This window comes from Neopelma chrysocephalum, unplaced genomic scaffold (assembly GCF_003984885.1).
Source record: "Neopelma chrysocephalum unplaced genomic scaffold, ASM398488v2 Primary Assembly neopelma1_299, whole genome shotgun sequence".
Taxonomy (NCBI): domain Eukaryota; kingdom Metazoa; phylum Chordata; class Aves; order Passeriformes; family Pipridae; genus Neopelma; species Neopelma chrysocephalum.
Window position 1 is genome coordinate 2,107,977 of NW_020897961.1, and position 16,456 is coordinate 2,124,432.

Here is a 16,456-nt window from a genome sequence, read left to right on the forward strand (position 1 = left end):
CCAACACTCCCAGACAGCAGAGGGATGTTGTATCCTTTAAAAAGGCTTAAACCCCAGTTTCCCCAGGTCCCTGAGGTCTTGGGATTAGAAACACAAGAGACTTTCCACATGTCAGCTTTTGGGACCAGAGCACAGGCACGACACTAAACTGTTCCCAGAGAAGGAAACTGAGGCACAAAACGTCCTTGATGTCCCTTGGCTTGAAGGCACCTGGCCAGGATGAGCTGCTGGGAATTCAGAGATATGTCCTATTTCTGGAAATAGCAAGGCACTGCACAGGTTGCCCAGGGAGGGTGTGGAGTCTCCCTCAGTGGGGACGTTCCAGAACCATCTGGACACAATCCTGTGCCATGTGCTCTGGGATGACCTTGCTTGACCAGATGCCCCACTGTGGTCCCTTCCAGCCTGACCCACTCTGGGATTCCTGCTTGCAAGTGGAATTGGGTGACATTAGACAGCACATACTTTTTATTATTAAAAATCCCCAAGAAACAGCAAACTCCCACTTGGATCAGCCCGAGAGAAGCCCCAAACCCACCCAGCAGACCCCTGTGTGTCCTGCCAGCCTCTGACCCCTGCAGCTGAGCAAGGCTGAGCCCTCAGTGCCACCAGCCCACTACATAGATCCTGGGAATGTCCCCCAGCCCCTCTCTGCCTCAGGGGGAAGTGTTCCAGAGATCCTCCTGTCCCAGCTGGAAGAGCCCCAGGAGCACATTTTTTGCTCACCTCCTTCCTCACCTACTTCCCTGGCAGTCCAAGGCATGATTTTTCCAGGGAAGAGCTGAGCTCTGGAAAAGCAGGACTAGGGGGGGAGAGGGAAGAGCAGCCCTGTGCCTTGGAGGAGGCAGATGTTTGCCCTGCAGAATTCCCAGGGGATCAGTGTTTGGAAACATTGATTTAAACCCAACTCATCGCACTAATTGGTGCCCAGGGCAGAGCAGCCTCAGCAGCACCAACACCCACAGCTCCATCCCTGCCCTCCAGCATCCTGGAGATCGGGAGTTCTTCCCACAGGAACACTCCTCCTGCTTGGCTTGACCCAAGGAATATGAAGCAGTTTGATACACAAGGTAAAAGTGAGGGTTTTTTCACCAAATCCTGATTTTGGATCAAGGTCTCAACTTCAGCAGCACATTCAGAGAGAGAGACCTCTCAGCCCTGATGGGTCAAAGCTTTTGGGTTTGTTCCACTGCAGCAAAGTCCGGGCTTTTTCTTCAAAAACAAGGTTAAAAAAATGAAGGAGGGAAGGGAAAGAAAAAGGAAAGGGAAAGTCCAGGAGTTGGAGCTGCACAAATCCAGAGGTAACTGAGCTGCTGGGTGCCAATGCTGAGAGTGGCTCTTCCCAGAGCATTTATAAGGTGCCTTTTTTACAAGTTTTAAACGTTTTTTTTACATTCCCTAAATCCATGAACCCCATGACAAAGCCCCTCCTGCCCTGCTGTGTACAAACACCAACCACATGACTAAACCTGATATTATCACCTTTTTCCCTGGCAAAATTTGACACCAGGATGGGAAGAATCACACCACAAACTGCCAGCTTGTCCCAGAATAATCTGTTCAAAGTGCTGGTTGACATAAAGAAGGAATGAACTAATATTAAAAGGAAGAGTTAAGTTCCTTACACGTCACTGAAATCTTGAGGAGAGTTTTACTCAGAAAGTTGAAGACTAAAGTGAGGGGGGAAATGGGGAGTTAAAAACTGGAAAAAAAAGATGGAAAAAAGGAAACAGCTCCAGGCAGCTCACCTTGACCTCGATGAAGTCTGGTTTTCCAAGGGATATCAGCTCAGCATAAGCTTTGAGTTCATCCACATTCCAAGCTTTCACCAGGGTCAGCCTGTAAACTGTGCGCTGTTCCTGGAATCAAGGAAAAAAATCCCATTAGTATCCCACTCTGGCACAGGGATGTTCCAGCCCTGGGACTTCAAACAGGAAAAAAGAGATTAAATCATTCCTTTATTCCAGAGATTGAACCAAAGCAGGAACCTCCTCACTTGTTCTTTCAAGGCATTTACTCCCCAGCATCGGAGCTGAGCCACCTCATTCCATAAAATGGCTGATATTCCTCCTGGATTTCCCAGGCACTTCGTTTTTACAGGAGCTTTAACTTAATGGGAAAATAACTAGGAAATTTAACTCTCTTTGATTTGCTTCCCCGGGCATAAAACGTCCCCATTAGTTACAGACGTTTTCGTTCCTCCAGCTGGATCATCTGGCACTGGTGACTTCCATAGGAACATGGAATCATCCAGGTTGGAAAAGCCCTCTGAGATCATCAAATCCAGCCAGTCCCCAGCACTGCCAAGGCCACCACTGTGTCCCCAAGGGCCACACCCACGTGTGTTAAATCCCCCCAGGGTTAGGGACTCCCCCACTGTCCTGGGCAGCTGTGCCAGGGCTGGACAAGCCTCTCCATGGAGGAATTTTCCCCACTATCCAACTTGAACAGTGACAGCACTCCCAGAGCTTCTGTCCTTGGAGTTGCTCTGATTTGCCCTCCAAGGGCTGCTCTCCAAAGAAGCTCCTGGGGACAAAAGGACTCTCGACACAAGCACTTGGCCACAGAACAAATCCACTCTCACCGTGACATCCGCTCGTTTCCATCTTTTCCTTCCCCTTCACCTCCTACTGATGTTTTATTTCACTTATTTTTGGAATTTTATTTTGCTTATTTTTGGAATTTTATTTTGCTTATTTTTTGAATTTTATTTCACTTATTTTTGGCATTTATTTACAGAGCAATTTTTCCAGCAAAAGTGCTGTTTGATTAACTCCTTTGCCATCTCCACATGCTGTAGACTATAAAATGGGACAGTTCAGCCAGAGGGAAAGAGCCCTCAACAAATCCACAGCAACAAATCCACAGCAGCTCCAGGCTCCTCAGCTGGGCCCAGGCTGGATCCCAGCCTGGATCCCATCAATTTTCTATAATTTTTGTGGCTTTTTGGTTCTTTTTATTATTTTTTATATTCTCTTGCGATTTTAGTTTGGCTTTTTTGTCCTTTCTAACCATTTTACCAGTTCTGGGTTTCTTTAGTCCTTTTTAACACTATTTCTCAAATTTATGTATTTTTTAATGTCTTTTTATAACTTTTAACCAATTTTGCCCATTTTCCTTCCCTTAACCCCGTTTATTTTTGCTCATTTTTTGCTAGTTTTGGTTCCTTTTTCCTAATTCCTTTTTTTTTTAATATTTCATAATTCACACCAATTTTATTGTATTTGTTGGTTGGGTTTGGCTGTTTTTAACCAAATTTGGGTGTTTTCCCCCCAGGCAATACCTGTCCCACAACCCCTGGCCGACCCCTCTGCATTTAAAGGGCTTTTTTTCCCCCCTCAGGGAAGCACTGACAAGGAATAACTGTGCATCCATCACTTCCATAATTAAACTATCCCAAAAACCTTGTTAATTAATCACAACTGGGGAGGTAAAGCAGGGAAAGAAACTCAAGTGGATACAGGAAACAGGTAGAAAAATCAAAATTTACTGTTGTGACTGAAGAAGCCTCTTTCCAGAGGGCAACATCTCTCAAGTGTTTTTAGGAAAAGCTGGAGAAGGGACACATCAAAATGACTAAACAGCCCCAAAATGTTCTCTGGGAGTAATCCTTGAGGAATGCCAGCAGTCAGATCGCTTTATTCATGTTTTATTTGTATTTGTTGTACAACAGAGCCCCAGGAGAGCCTCTTATAAGCACAGCAAAACAAGAAATAAAGAGCTTAAACCCCGAGAACTCAACGAGCCGAAGCGGCGGGATCTCAAAGCAGGCTGATGTTCTGCTCCCTGCTTTTCCCAGGAAAAGCAACTTATTTCCCCCCCTGCAGGCATCAGGAGAAGGGGAGAGGAAGAGGAGTTAATCAAATAACAAACCCTGTGGAGGGGGGTGAGTCAAGGGTGTGGAACTGCATCTGTTTGACACCAAAAAGCTCCCGGTGCAGAGCAGCAGCCCCGGGAAGGGGCAGGAGCACAGATGCCCATCAGGTGGCAAAGGAAATCCAGGTTATCAGGGCAGGCTGGTCTGAAACACAGCCCTGGGGTTTCCTTGGGATTGCCTGAGGTAATTGGTCCATGAAAGGCACCTTAATATAAAATATTGTCCAAGAAATATCTTAATGGGGGGAAAACCATTGAGAAGCACTTCGACTCAGTCCCTGAAATCTTTCCAGTCTCGCTGTCTGGAGGACACAAACCACCTCGGGGTTGGCAGGATGCTCAAGAAATAGAGATTCTGGGCTTTGTCCCTTGATGGATTCTCAAAGCTACAGAGCACCGGGCACCTTTCTCTATGGGGGTCCCAAAAATGCAAGTTCCAGGGTCCAGCTCAGCCTTCTGTTCCCCAAACGCTTTGAGGGCAAAGGAATGAAGATCCAACCTGGGGAAAAGCAGTATTTTCCCTTCAGGCAATTCCTGCTAAAAATTCCTGCTAAAATCCTGCCAGGCTGCCCCAAAAAAAGCATTGCAGCCTTTCAGTGGCAGGACAGGGCACAAGGGAAGCACAAATCTGAACAGGGTTAGGGGAGGATATTTAGGATAAAAAAAGCCTTTCATTGAGTGGATCTGAGGTCCTGGTCTCTCAGAAGATCTGGGAAGTGTCACGGCCCCAAGGCTGCCAGAGCTCAGGGAGTGTTTGGGCAACGCTCTCAGGGACAGGGTGGGATTTGGGGTGTCTGTGCAGGGCCAGGGCTTGGACTGGATCCTTGTGGGTCCCTTCCAGCTCAGGATATTCTATAATAATACTAATGCTGACACCTCCCGGGCCAGAAAGGGTTAATAAAGGATCTGGTGTCACTTTGACAAAGTGTTCCCTTCCCACTTCAATAACCAACAGGGACTGGGGCTGCTTCTTTTTTATAATTTCTTTTTAATTCCCTCCTCCTCAACATTCATCTTCTCGTAGATCAAATAGAATTATTCTCCACGAAACAGCCCAGGGCTGATCTCAGGAGGGACAGGGAAGGGGGGACACCCCAAATGTGCAGCAAAGAGCAGGGGGTGGAGTGATCCCAGCTGGGCTGGGGCAGGGCAGCATCATCTCCCTTCTCCAGGTGGGACAGGAGAGGAACATCATGTCCCTTCTCCAACCAAGGCAGGGGAGCATCTCCCTTCTCCAAATGGGAAAAGGGGAACATCTCCCTTCTCCAAGTGGGAAAAGGAAGCACCTCCCTCCTCCAGCCAAAGCAGGGAAACATCTCCCTTCTCCAAGTGGGGCAGAGGGAGCATTTCCCTTCTCCAAGTGGGGCAGGGGGAGCATCATCTCCCTTCTCCAAGTGAGACAGGAGAGGAACATCATCTCCCTTCTCCAGGTGGGGCAGAGGGAGCACCTCCCTTTTCCAAATGGGGCAGAGGGAGCATTTCCCTTCTCCAACCAAGGTAGGGGAGCATCTCCCTTCTCCAAGTGGGGCAGGAGAGGAACATCATCTCCCTTCTCCAAACGGGAAAAGGAAGCACCTCCCTCCTCCAGCCAAAGCAGGGGAACATCTCCCTTCTCCAAATGGGGCAGAGGGAGCATTTCCCTTTTCCAAGTGGGGCAGGGGGAGCATCATCTCCCTTCTCCAAGTGCAACGGGAGAGGAACATCATCTCCCTTCTCCAGGAGGGGTAGAGGGAGCATTTCCTTTCTCCAACCAAGGTAGGGGAACATCTCCCTTCCCCAGATGGGGCAGAGGGAGCATCATCTCCCTTCTCCAAGTGGGAAAAGGAAGCACCTCCCTCCTCCAGCCAAAGCAAAGGAGCAAGTGGGGATATTGGGGATATTCTCCAAGTGGGGCAGGGGCAGCATCATCTCCCTTCTCCAAAAGAGGCAGGAAAGCATCACCTCCCTTCTGAAGGGGTACAGGAGAGGAACATCATCTCCCTTCTCCACATGGGGCAGAGGAAGCATTTCCCTCTCCAAGTGGGGCAGGAGGAACATCATCTCCCTTCTCCAGATGGGACAGGGGAGCATCATCTCCCTTCTCCAACCCAGCCCTTCCCTTGGATGGTGTCCCTCGCACTGGCTCTGTTGTTCAGGCACAGGAACAGTGTCCCACCATTTGGGAGTAAATATAATAACCCCCTTATTTTTATCCCCACTTCCCAGCTCCAGGTCAGCCACCCTGAACACTCACACACCTTTCTTAGACACAGCTGAAGTTATTTCATTGTTAGAAAATGCCGTTTCCTGCCCAGACACCTCCAAGAAATGCCTATTTTTGCAGCTAATGAATCTCAATGTTGTCAACACAAACACTGAGCTGCTTGAACGGCAAAAGCACCCTCTGGGGAGAGGAAATGATGGTGCAAACTCCAAACAAAAATTGCTCTTTCCTTCACACAACTTCACAGAGCCTTTGCAGGAACTGGGGGACGAGCAGGAAGCCACTTCAAAGGTAGCTCCTTGGGCTCATTAGGATTTGCTCCCTCCCTTCAAGGGAAGGCTTGACTTGCAAAACGACTTCAGGACACATTTTCAGAGCTTCTGAGCTGGCAGGGACCTGCTCTGATCAGGGCACAAAACAGCCTGAAAACTGGAAGTGCAGCCCCACAGCCCAGCATTCCTGGAGCAACTGGAAAGCTGCCCTTTCCCAGCACTGGAAAAGTCCTTTCCCCAAACTCCAGCCTGTTCCCTTGCCTGGGTTATGCAACGACTTCCTAAGTGAGCAAGTGCTGAATAAAGATATCAAAGCAATTTTCACACTTGGAAATTACTTGTCACAGGGATGTGGATCAGGAAAAAAAAACCCTGGAGCCAAGAATGGCTTCAGCAGAGTCGGTAACGTGTGTTTTTATGCAGAAACCTCGGCAAGGATAAAGGATCCAAAATGCAGCAAAAGGGAATTTCAAATTCCAACACAACCCAAAATTTCACAGCTTTCCAAAGCCTGGAGACAGAGCCCCTGGAAGAAGCCTGGAGATCATTTCTGCCTCTCCCAAAGGCAGCTCTGCTCAGCCTCCAGGCTCCCAGAGCTCTGTAGACCATGGAATAGTTTGGGTGGGAAGGGACCTTAAAGATCACCCAGATCAACCCCCTGCCATGGGCAGGGACACCTTCCACTAGCCCAGGTTACTCCAACCTGGTCTTGGACACTTCCAGGAATGGGGCAGCCACAGCTTCTCTGGGCAACCTGTGCCAGGGCCTCCCCACCCTCCCAGCCAGGAATTCCTTCCCAATATCCCATCTAAACCAGTGGGAAGCTATTCCCTCTTGTCCTGTCCCTCCAGCCCTTGTCCCCAGTCCCTCTCCAGCTCTCCTGGAGCCCCTTTAGGCCCTGGAAGGGGCTCTCAGGTCTCCCTGGAGCCTTCTCTTCTCCAGGTGAACCCCCCCAGCTCTCCCAGCCTGGCTCCAGAGCAGAGGGGCTCCAGCCCTTGGAGCATCTCCGTGGCCTCCTCTGGACTCAGTGTGTCCCCAGGAGAACATCATCACCATCAGGAGACTCAGTGCCCTTGAAAGGATGCAGATTAATCCATTTTTTTGGCAAGCAGGACCCTCCCCTCCCATAACAAGCTCCTCACTCTGCTCTGGCTCATCCATCACTGGAGGAACAGTGTCCTCCAAGAGTCACATTGCAGGACCCAGGGACTGTTGTGCCGAGCAAATTTCCACAGCACAGGAGGAGAAGTTTCTTCTCAGCACAAGAGCCCAAAAGTTTTCAGCTTCCTTTCTTCAGGCCAAGAGTCATTAAAGCAACAACCTGAACAGGTTGTGCTGCGTAGGAACCTGCTAAAACCACCCATTGTTCCAGAATTTGCTATTAATACACCAGTTAAAGCAAGTGGAGCTTTGTCTCCACTGCTAAAAAAGGTGCTGATTAGCATAGGATAATTAACACACGAGCTGCTCTGCTGTGCAAGCCCAGCAAAGCTCAGAGCATCGATTTTAGGGCTTGCAAAGGGAGCCTAAAGCCCAACCTAAACCTGCAGCTCAGCACCAGAGCCCTTGGGCTTCACCCATGATGTCCCAGTTGTCCCCAAATCATCCCCAGGATGGGGACAAAGCCCACCTTGTCACCAGCACCCTCTCTCTGGACCCTGAACCAGCTCCAGCACAACATGAAACCTCATATTAAGGATCTTTTTCGCTGCCTGTCCCGGTGTGGGGAAAAACCAAACCAAATTATTGCTTCTGAAGTGCTTGGGGGTGTTGATTTTCCACGTGTCCTGGAGTTTCTGAAGGTTCAAAGCCTTAGAGGTCTCTTCCTGTGCCCAGTATTTTCTTGCCTGGAGTGACCCAAATATTGCTGTGATCTAAGTTTAGCTGGAGTTGAGACACAGCTAATTTGGGAAGTCAGCCTTGAGAGTTTGCAGTCCCACCAGATTTTCAAAACTGAGGTTTTCTCTGGATTTGGATAATTCAGTTTATTACATGTGAGACCATCAGAAAATAATCTGTTGTTCATGTTAAATATGGATAGCTAAAGAAAAGCTCAGAAATGCCCCAAGATTTGTGTTTCCATCTATGTGTAAGCATAAAAACAGCTTTTTAAGTGCTCAGTTTTTCCCAGCTGAGACTCACAGACTTCCCTCAAAGCTGACTGAGTGGGTGGGATCTCTGCCCATGGCAGGGGGTGGAATGAGATGGTCTTTAAGGTCCCTTTCGACCCAAACCACTCCAGGATTCCATGATCCGAGTGTTAATATCAAAGCAATTGGGATGTTTTTTAAAAAATAACCCCAAACTTCAAATTAAAAAAACATAAAAACCAAGCAAAACATGAACCTGGTCCTACTTTTCCATGCCAAAGCCATTCCTGATCTTTGTGAGAGAAACAGGAAAAAAACTAATTAGAGGATCAGGGAAAAAAAAAACAATTCCAAGGTGATGTGTCCACATGATGAGGGACTGGTCCCACATCTTTTCTCACCACTGGAGTCCAATTCAGTCCCTTTAAAGGTCAAAGAGCAAAGCAAATTCTAATTCTTTCAGCTTTACCACATTTATGTAAGAAACAAAATTGTCTCTCTGAGTATAATTATTCTGAGGTGCCAACTCTGATCTCCAGATGAAATTTCTTATTCTTTTAAGGCCCTGCAGATAAGATGAAAACTGTCACGAATAATAATTAGAAAACCATCAAAGTTGGACTTTTGGTTTGTATCAGGGCTTGAAAAGACAGACATCAATCAACACAACCTCTCCAGGTCATCCCAAATCGAGCTGGATTGACCAGCTCTCAAATTCTGCCTCCAAAGAAGGAGGAAATCCTGCAGTGATGTGAGTACATCAGCTCTGATTCCCAAGCCAGAATTTTAAAGCAGCTGCTGATGCGTGAAGCACAAGAATGGGGGATCCAGGCTGGAAAGTAAGGAGAAAAAACCCATCAATTTTCATTCTCTTACCTTCCTAAGTCACATTCCCCTCCACAATCATTCTTCCTGTACATGCTTGTAATCTACTTTATTGCTTCACACTCCAGTAGAAATCAATCAGATTATTAAAAAATCTCTAGAAATCAAACAAAGCACAGCAACAGCTTTGTTTTGAGATCCATAAACATTGTTGTCAAGCAAATCCAGAACCATGACTGCTCCTTATCCATTTTTCATGGCCTTGGTTTTAATACACTTAACTCTCGGAAATCAGCACCAACAATATTCCAGGGATTATTCATTTCTTTTCCATATTTCTGGGGCAGTTTCAAGGAATCATGTAAAATTTATACCCAGGGAAAAAGAAGTCCAAGGCAATGGGACTTAAAATAGAAGAGCATTAAAACAGATCACATCAAATCAGCAGCAAAAACCACTTCAAGCTTGCTGTTTAAACAGACCACACAGCCTGGTGACGGTTCAGTTCCCAGGGAATCAGTGGATGTTTAACTCCAAAGGGCCAGGAAAAGCTTTAGCAGGAGTCTGGGAGGTGCTCCTGTGGCAGAGAGACACAGCCAGGCTTAAACCTGAGCAAGAACGAGCTCCTGAAATGAAAATCCCTTCCACCAGGTTACATAAAACCCCTCAGATAAAAGACTTTTAGATTTATTAAATTCTATCCATATTTTAGCATAATACAGGAATACCGGTGAATTCCCCAATAGAAAGACACGGAGCCTTTGTTTCCCACCAAAATAAAAATTCAGGATACCTGGTAACATTACATGCTGTAACTGTGTGATGCATCATCTCAGAGGAAGAAATAAAAAAGAAATAAGAGTGTTTTGAAACAAAGCACTCGTTGCAGTCTGAACATTCGGGAGCTATGTGTGATAAAAGCTGGGACTGTTTTCCTGGAATGTGAGTCTGGGAGAGGCACCAACATGGCCTGAGCTGAGCAGGGATTGGGGTCTGTGAGCTGAGCAGGAACCCCCGACCCACCTGGGAAAAGGGCACAGCAGGGGGGACACACAGAATCCCAGGATGTGCTGAGCTGGAAGGGACCCCCAAGGATCATGGAGTCCAACCCTCAGCCCTGCACAGGCCCAGCCCCAAGAGTCACCCCCTGTGCCCCAGAGGATCAGCCAAACCCTCCCTGAGCTCTGGCAGCCTTGGGGCTGTGCCCACTGCCCTGGGGAGCCTGGTCAGTGCCCAACCAGCCTCTGGGGGAAGAACCTTTTGCTGAGATCCAACCTGACCCTGCCCTGGCACAGCTTCATGCTGAGTCCTGTCATGGAAGGGAAGAGGAAGGGAAGCTGACCCACCTGTGGCCTTCCAGGACCTGAAGGGACTAAAAGAAAGCTGGAGAGAGACTATTTACAAGGGCTTGGAGTGACAGGACAAGGGGGAATGGCTTCAAAATGCCAGAGAGCAGGGTTAGATGGGATATTGGGAAGGAATCCTTCCCTGTGAGGGTGGCACAGCACAGGGACACAGCCTGGGAAGGGGGGATTGTACTGGAGAGAATAAACTGCCACTTGTTATCTCAGGAAATAACGAACCAGCAATGCAACCTCAAGTGATGAAAGCAGAGATTGAGCTGCCATAAAAACATAATTGCCTCGTTAAAAAACACTCTCGTGGACTCCAAAGCAAAGGATTTATGATATTTTTCTGCTGGGTTTTGTCCAAATCACCTAAAAATAGATTTGGAAGCCCCACCACCACCTGCTGGAAATCCTGCCCGTTTCACTCGACAAGGACCAACGTAAACAGAGAGTCTGAAATAAATTTCTCTCATTGATTAAGCAATCCTTGCAAGGCCAGTGCTCTTGTAAAGCCCTAACTCAAGAGCTGGGCTCTAAAACAACAAATATTATGGGCAGATAAATAAGCTTTAAACATTTTAACTGCCCATTCTGTTAAGTAGTTGAGCTCCAGATCGAGCTGGGGACAAAAAGAATTCCTGCATAGTGATGGGACAGAGCAGGATGGGCCAGGAGTGAGGAGAGGGGACATTCCCATCCCAGCACACATTGGGATGATGCTCTAAAAGCAGTCCCAGAAGGGCACCTGGATGATGCTCTGCAAGAAAATTGGGATGTGGAGATCGATCCTGCTGCAAAAGCCCCTCAACCAGCACTGAGGGCTGGGAATCACCAACCACGGGAAGTTCAACAAGGCAGATTCTGCCCCAGGGGTGGGGCAACCCCGGATGTACAGACAGACTGGGAATGAGAGGTTGGAAAGCAGTGCCAGGAAAGGGCCCTGTGGGTCCTGGTGGGTGCCAGTTGGCCCTGAGTCAGCAGTGCCCTGGCAGCCAGGAGGGCCAACCCTGTCCTGGGGGCATCAGGGAGGGGATTGTCCCACTCTGCTCTGCCCTGGGGCGGCCTTACCTCAACATTGGGGCAGTTTGGGGGGACACAATGTAGGGAAGGGATTGAGCCATTAGAGAGTGTCCAAAGGAGGCCACGAGGATGGGGAAGGGCCTTGATTTGAAGCCGTGTGAGGACACTGAGGGCACTTGGTGTGTTCAGCTGGAGAAGAGGAGACTGAGGGGAGACCTCATTGCAGTTCCAACTTCCTGGGCAGGGACAGAGGAGGGGCAGGGACTGAGCTCTGCTCTGGGGGGACCAGGGACAGCAGCCAGGGAATGGCTGGAGCTGTGTCAGGGCAGGCTCAGGTTGGATCTCAGCCAAAGGTTCTTCCCCCAGAGGCTGGTTGGGCACTGCCCAGGCTCCCCAGGGCAGTGGGCACAGCCCCAAGGCTGCCAGAGCTCAGGGAGGGTTTGGCTGATCCTCTGGGGCACAGGGGGTGACTCTTGGGGCTGGGCCTGTGCAGGGCTGAGGGTTGGACTCCATGATCCTTGGGGGTCCCTCCCAGCTCAGCCCATTCTGGGACTGTATGACCTTACCACAGTCTGAAGCAACTGGTGCCCTCATTTTGCCTGGTGGTGTCCAGTGGCAGGGACTGTGTGCTGAGGGAGCATCCTGGAGCACTCTGGGATTGTGGGACAAGGACACCCAGAGAAGCTGTGGCTGCCCCATCCCTGGAAGTGTCCAAGGCCAGGTTGGACAGGGCTTGGAGCAACCTGGGCTAGTGGAGGGTGTCCCTGCCCATGGCAGGGGGTGGCACTGGATCATCTTTAAGTTCCCTTCCAACCCAAACCACTCCGTGGTTCTATTCTATGATTCTGTTCAGAAATTACATTGTTTCTTAATAAATAAAACCACAACAAAGAGTTTACTCAAGTCCCCAGTGTCTCTGCATGCACAGTGTGACTTCTTCTCCCCCTGAGGAGCCTGACTTGGGGCTCCATGTTTGACAGTACCCAAAATTCCGACATCTCAAATTAAACCCAGTCTCCATGAAAAGCCTTTGGATCGATCCTCCTGCTTCCACAGCAGGCTGGACTCTTCAGGAGAGCCCAGAGGGGAGATGAGGCTCCTCAGGATTGTTAAGCAAATTTCAACACAGAGCCAGAATGCCATAAAAGCAATGGAGCAGACAAGAGTTTTTACAGGTCTGTAAACAGTTGTATTATCCCACGGATCATCAACTCTCCAGTTCCAGGGCTCACCAAACACTCCATCCCCTGCTGGTTGTAGCATTAAGCAGCCAGGGGAGATCATTCACAGTGCATCTGGTATCAGTTCCTTCACCAAACACAGTCATGAGCAGCCAAGTGCTCTCCTGGGACAAGGAAAAATGGAGATTCCTGAACTAGTCAGCACAGGAACTGCACCAGACTATTACAGTTAGAGATGGCTGAACACAACAGAATCCAAGCTCAGCCAACAAAGGCCTTTGTTATGTAAAAAATGGAAAATAAATAATTTCTGAACTGCCACTTTGCTTTGCCCTTTGTCACTGTCACTAATGACCAGCTTTCTGTATTCAGGTATGTCCACAACAATAAACTCCAAAAGTTAGAAAATCACAGAAAGGTTTGGGTTGGGTTGGACCTTAAAGATCATCTCATTCCACTCCTGCCATGGGCAGGGACACCTTCCACTAGCCCAGGTTGCTCCAGCCTGGCCTTGGACACTTCCAGGGATGGGGCAGCCACAGCTTCTCTGGGCAACCTGTGCCAGGGCCTCACCACCCTCACAGCCAAGAATTCCTTCCCAATACCCCATCTGACCCTGCCCTCTGGCAGTTTAAAACCATTCCCCTTGTCCTGTCAGTATGTGCCCATGGAAAAAGTCCCTTTCCCTCCTTTTATAACCCCCTTTAGGATCTGGAAGGGGCTCCAAGGTGTCCCTGGAGCCTCCTCTTCTCCAGCCACTGCCAGTCTGGACCCAGCACTGCAGTCTCTGCCACTCAAACACTCCTGCAGACATCCCATAGTAACCAGTCCCTGAGGAGAGGATTCCTCCACCCCTCCAAAGCCACAAGTCTTCCTGATTTTATTCCCCTTGCACAAATCCATGAGCACATTCCCACCAGCACACCATTCCCACATTCCCATAAAACCCACATCCTCAGTTACACTTCAGTTACACCCTCTCCATCTGAGAGGAGAAAACACATCACTCCTGCAGGTGCTTTGTCAACTCATCCTTCCTGAAACATCAAATGGGCTCAAATGAATGGATTCAATGAACCCAATAAATGCTCCTTATTGGAATCATCCTGCCATTGATAATCAGTGAGCGAGGAGAGAAATCCAAGAGCTATTCCATTCAGCAAACTGGAATATCCTGCAGTGCTCTGCACAATCCCAATCCGTGGCATTTGGCCCCGTTACTTCAGCTTTACAGGCTGAAATAAAAACTTATTTTAAAGCAAAGTGCAGACAACAGTTTCCTTTGCATATTTTTAGGCTCCTTTTGAAAAGTTCCCATAAAACCACACACGTGCTCTGTCTTCTCAGGGTGATTTTACAGGAAGATTATTCCAGTTCCCAACCAGAGAAAATGTGACAAGATGTCTCCAAGACCATGGAAGCTGCTGGGGTGGCTGGGAATTCTGGCTCCCAGGGAACAGAGCAGCCCCTTGGATAGTGTTTGGGTTAATGAACAATAGAAGGGCTGGAAGGGGGGATAGAGACTGGTTGGAACCAAGTTCTCTAAAAGCCAAGTCTGGCATCTCATACAGCTTTAGGAAGAGCTCAAGGCTAAGGAAAGATGGTGTTTAAGAGAGAGAAAGAACAGCAAATGCTCCTTAAATGATAAGTGGAAGGAAGTTGGATAATGTCTGGGAGCTGAGGAGGGGGAGAGATGAGAGGACTTGGAAAAGGAGGGGCCCTGTTACTCCCATTCCCAGCTCCCAGGTAAGAGCCCCTTTCCAAGGGCCACGGGAAGGGGCAGCAGTGCCTTGTGCCACCCCCAGGGTGGCAGCTGGGCAGCATCTGCAGCTGAAACAGCCCCCCCAGGAGCAAACAAACAGCCCCAAAGGCCCAGGCAGGAATGAGGAGCAGGGGATTGGTGTGGGATAACGGACAGAGCATTGGACAAGGACTAAGACAACACGGATTTCACCCCCAGCTCAGCCTCCGGCTCGCTGGGGGGTCACAGACACCTTGCCTCCCTCCAGCCTCACTATCCTGCCTTCCCAAGACACACAGGACAACCAGGAGCTTAGAATAACACATCCCTTTGGTTGGGAGCTGCGTTCACGAACATTTTCCTGGCTGCAAGCAAACCCAGAGGCGCTGGAACAGCAGGAGAAATCAGATTTTGCTCCCTCTGCAGCCAAACATCTCGCTGCAGCCTCCCTTGGATTGCTGCTCCCTGGAAGCTCCACTGAAAGGAGATGATGCATTTCAGAGGCAATAACTTCACACTAAACATCTTACCTGTGTCACACTCCTCACACTGCATTTCCAAGGGGTTACACCACAAGTCTCATTAGCAAACCCATTAAAACAAGCACACAGCTGGTGCAGAGCATTTACTGTGCAGGAGAGTCAAATTCTTCCACATTTACAGTGGCAAAATTGATTACTGATTCTAACATCTGTTGCAGATTTTCCACTTAAATTCTCCTTAAAAAGTCACTCAGCTCAGAAACATCACACACGGCTCCCCTCCCCCAGGAAGCACAGAAACCATCTCCCTGCAAATCAAATGTGTCTTTTCATAACAGCAATTGTTCCTGTCATATATTACATAATAATAAGCCCTGAAACGTGCTGGAGATGTGATTCCATGTATTTGTGCTGTTTGCAATCACACAAAGCCAAGGGGAACTTTGAGGGCAGGATCACATTGGAAGGAAAAAAAAAAGACTAAAGTAAACAGCAGCAGATGCAAGGCTGGGAATGTTTAAATATGCAAACTTCACCATCCAGAAACATAAAAGGAAATACCTGTAAACAGCATTCCAATGCTGCCCTGGAAGGTGGGAATGGGAGATGGTTTTATATCTCCTGCCTTCCTCTGGCCAAACCACCTTCCAGCAAGGAGTATCCAGCCACAGGCACCAACCCCAGGCACTGTCAGTGGGTGACATCCCAGGGCAGGTAGAGGGAACTATTTCCCCTCTTGATCTTTTTCTTAATAAAGAAAAAAACCCAAGGCATTTGTTACACCTCCCCCAGAGAGCCATGACCCTGGTTCTCCGTGAAATCTTAATTCCCTTGAAGTAGAAAAACACTGAGGGCAAGGTCAGACCCCAGATCTGAAGCACATGTTGTGTGTGATGTTTAAAGACCCAACTCTGAGCTCCTGCCAGTGCCAATAAGCTGTTTCCTTTGCTTTTTGTGACCCTCCTGGAAGGACAGGAAGGACAAGGTTCTGCTTCATCATCAGTTCCTGCAGTGCCACAACATCTATTAACCTCCAGGGCTCGTTCCCCGCTTGCTTTGCGTGTGGCTCCAATCTGTTTAAGGGAACATTGGCACCTGTCCCCTGAAAGTTAGAGCAGCTCAGCAATGCCCACTTGGTGTCTGGCAGCACAGCAAGTACTGCAGGACACAGGGTATGGAGTGGATTGGACAGGATTTATCATGATTAAGTCAAGAAAATACAGACAGGTGGCACCACGGCAAGGTTGGGAGAAAGTTCCTCAGAGCATGAGTGACACCAGGGACCTTCTTCCCAGAGATCATCAAGCCCATGGACCAGCAGCCACTTGCTTCAGGAGCTGTTTTAAACTCTCAACAGTTTAGGAAGAGCATTTCCAGCAGGTCAGGGAGGGATCCTGCCCCTCTGCCCAGCCCTGGG

At 48.7% G+C, this 16,456-nt stretch overlaps 1 protein-coding gene across 5 annotated transcripts in view; it reads right to left on the reverse strand.

The window, feature by feature from the left end:
- The window catches only part of LOC113978185 (S-adenosyl-L-methionine-dependent tRNA 4-demethylwyosine synthase-like), a 100,770-nt gene that overhangs the window by 19,304 nt on the left and 65,010 nt on the right, over positions 1 to 16,456 (reverse strand). For all 5 annotated transcript variants that reach the window (XR_003537506.1, XM_027704919.1, XM_027704920.1 and 2 more), the window contains exon 14: positions 1,749 to 1,859. Coding sequence is in view for 4 of the 5 variants with exons in the window: in XM_027704919.1 (XP_027560720.1) it covers positions 1,749 to 1,859 (111 nt within the window). In the remaining variant the exon portion in view is untranslated. The remainder of the gene's footprint in view (positions 1 to 1,748; positions 1,860 to 16,456) is intronic.